The sequence below is a fragment of the Galeopterus variegatus genome, unplaced genomic scaffold, assembly GCF_000696425.1.
Source record: "Galeopterus variegatus unplaced genomic scaffold, G_variegatus-3.0.2 Scaffold9748, whole genome shotgun sequence".
Taxonomy (NCBI): domain Eukaryota; kingdom Metazoa; phylum Chordata; class Mammalia; order Dermoptera; family Cynocephalidae; genus Galeopterus; species Galeopterus variegatus.
In genome coordinates this window covers 61,341-63,920 of record NW_007735859.1, presented here as the reverse complement: position 1 = coordinate 63,920, position 2,580 = coordinate 61,341, and the positions used below count along the sequence as shown (strand labels likewise).

The 2,580-nt window shown below is 45.7% G+C and overlaps 1 protein-coding gene across 1 annotated transcript; it reads left to right on the top strand.

Annotated features, from left to right (window-relative positions):
- The first annotated feature begins 433 nt into the window (after positions 1–433).
- Positions 434–1,359, top strand: LOC103609548 (olfactory receptor 4S1). The gene is given in 2 exon segments (XM_008593853.1): positions 434–734; positions 737–1,359. Coding segments are annotated over 2 exon segments (924 nt in total).
- The last annotated feature ends 1,221 nt before the right edge of the window (positions 1,360–2,580 follow it).

Sequence of the window (2,580 nt, the reverse complement as noted above, 5' to 3'; positions counted from 1 at the left end):
TACCCCTCTCTGGGGTTCCCTGGTGGGAATGGCAGCTGGTTACCTTAGTGGCAAAAGATGCTGGTGTCCTCTGCGGAGTATGCTGCTGGGGACCACAATTGTTCCCACCACATGGCTGATACTAATAGCCTCCAACTTTCTTCTTTGTTTCTTGTTGGCTCTTGGCAGCTCAAGTATGCCAATCTCACCAACAATACTTAATGTGTATTTAGTATCCTTTTTTTTTTTTCTTCACTGTGTTGCTGAAGATTCTTCAATGGGCCCTTGAGCCCTCTCAGGGCTGTTTTGATTTGTGGGCACCTGTCTATCTCTCTCTCTTTCTATTTTTTTTTTTTTTTGGTGGGGGGATGAAGGCTGGTATCTTGGTGATGTCTCAGGAAATTTGTGTCTTTACAGAGCCAGCCACACTGTCCCTGCTCCAGGTAGAGAATCCATGGATGCCAAGAACAAGGTGACTGAGTTTGTTTTATTCAGCCTTTTCCACAGCAGGGAGATGCAGTATGCATGCTTTGTGGTGTTCTCCCTCTTCCATGTGCTCACTGTCCTGGGTAATCTTCTGGTCATCACCACCATCAGTGCCAGCAAGACCCTGAATTGTCCCATGTATTTCTTCCTCAGCCACCTGTCTTTGGCCGACATGTGTTATCCATCTGCCACTACACCCAAGATGATTGCTGACACTTTTATGGAGCGCAAAATCATCTCCTTCAATGGCTGCATGACCCAGCTCTTTTCTGTCACTCCTTTGGTACTGAGATCTTCCTCCTCACAGCCCTGGCCTATGACCATTATGTGGCCATCTGTAGGCCCCTGCACTACGCACACATCGTGGATCGGCGGAAATGTGGTTTGCTGGTGGGGGCCTCCTGGGTCGCTGGCTTCCTGCATTCCCTTCTGCAGACCCTTCTCACAGTCCAGTTGCCCTTTTGTGGGCCCAATGAGATAGACAACTTCTTCTGTGATGTTCATCCCCTGCTGAAGTTGGCCTGTGCAGACACCTATGTGGTGGGGCTCATTGTGGTGGCCAACAGTGGCATGATCTCTTTAGTCTCCTTTCTCATTCTTATCATTTCCTATGTGGTCATCTTACCGAACCTGAGACGCCGGTCATCTGAGGGCCGGCGCAAGGCACTCTCGACATGTGGCTCACACATCATCATGGTCCTTTTGGTATTCGTGCCCCCCATGTTCATGTACATTCGTCCCTCCACCACCCTGGCTGCAGACAAACTTGTCATCCTCTTTAACATTGTGATGCCCCCTTTGCTCAACCCTCTCATCTATACATTAAGGAACAATGAGGTGAAAACTGCCATGAGGAAGCTGTTTATGATCAAGGGAAGTTTAGGAGAGAAGTGACATTCCAGAGAATCTCAATCCTGCATGGATATTGGGAGACCTCCCATCCTGTAGCATCAAGCACAGGCTTTTTATCTTCAGTTTGATGCTTGTAATGACAACTGACCTCCTAGCTCTTTTCATTTTAATAAAATATTCTTTCAACCCTTCATTCATTAAATATTTATTGAGCGTCTGCAATGAGTGGGGTGCTGGAAATACAAATAAAAGTAAGGTGTAATCTTTACTCTCAAGAAGGTTACAGTCCAGGAGACTCTTAATGTAATAATTAAGAGCTCATTCAGGAGTCTCGTGAGAGCCTGTGAATGAGGGAGTCTGTTGGATGTTGAGGTTTCTCATCCATGCACTGGATAAAAGCACTACATAATTTCTCTATGTTGGCTAATGCGGTGCTCAATGAAACTCATTTTCTTCTCTGTTATAATATTTAAGCCACTTTACTCTTATGCCTTTACATCATGTTCTCAGCAGGCAGGTGAATAAATAAATAAATGTGGAGAGGATAAGTGATTTACCCAAAGTCACACAGTTAGTCCAGAGCAGTGTGGGCACAATAACCCAGGGCCCTAAGTCTGCTTTCAGTGCTTTTCTCACCTCAGGACCATTTGACAAAGAGTGAGTGAATGGACACCAAGCAGGATTGACCAAGAACTTTTGAAAAATGAAGGATTGATAGTGTCTTGGGATGATGGAACAGAGCTGAGGAGAGCAAGTTGGCAGCACTCCTTCCAGAGGTGCTGGTTCCTCTCTTTCCAACAGAGCAGGGACCACTGCCCCCAGTAGTGCCCTTTGCTTTGCTCCATTTCCCAGTTGGAGAGAGCCAAGCTTGTGCAAGATGGAATTAGAAGAGCCTATTAGACGTCTCACTTAGCCATTCGTGGGTCATTTAATCTCATTGCGTCTCAATTTCCACATTTACGAAAGGAGACATTAACAATACCAGCTTCAGAAGGTTGTGTGAGGTCCTGTAGGACTCTGTAAAGGCCTATATCAGAGTCTGTTGTTCAAAGGCTGCTCCTACCTGTTTCTTTGTTATGTCTTCGAGTCCATTTTCTCTTTCTATTCCCTCTCTGTCTTTGTTCTTTCCTCTAAAGCCCTTGTAAGTATCAGGCTTATGCCACAATTTACTCCACAAACATTTATTGAACATTCAGCATGTGCTAGGTACTATTCTCAGGGCTGGGGGTACAGCAGAAAAGAAAGCAGACAAGACTTCTGTGC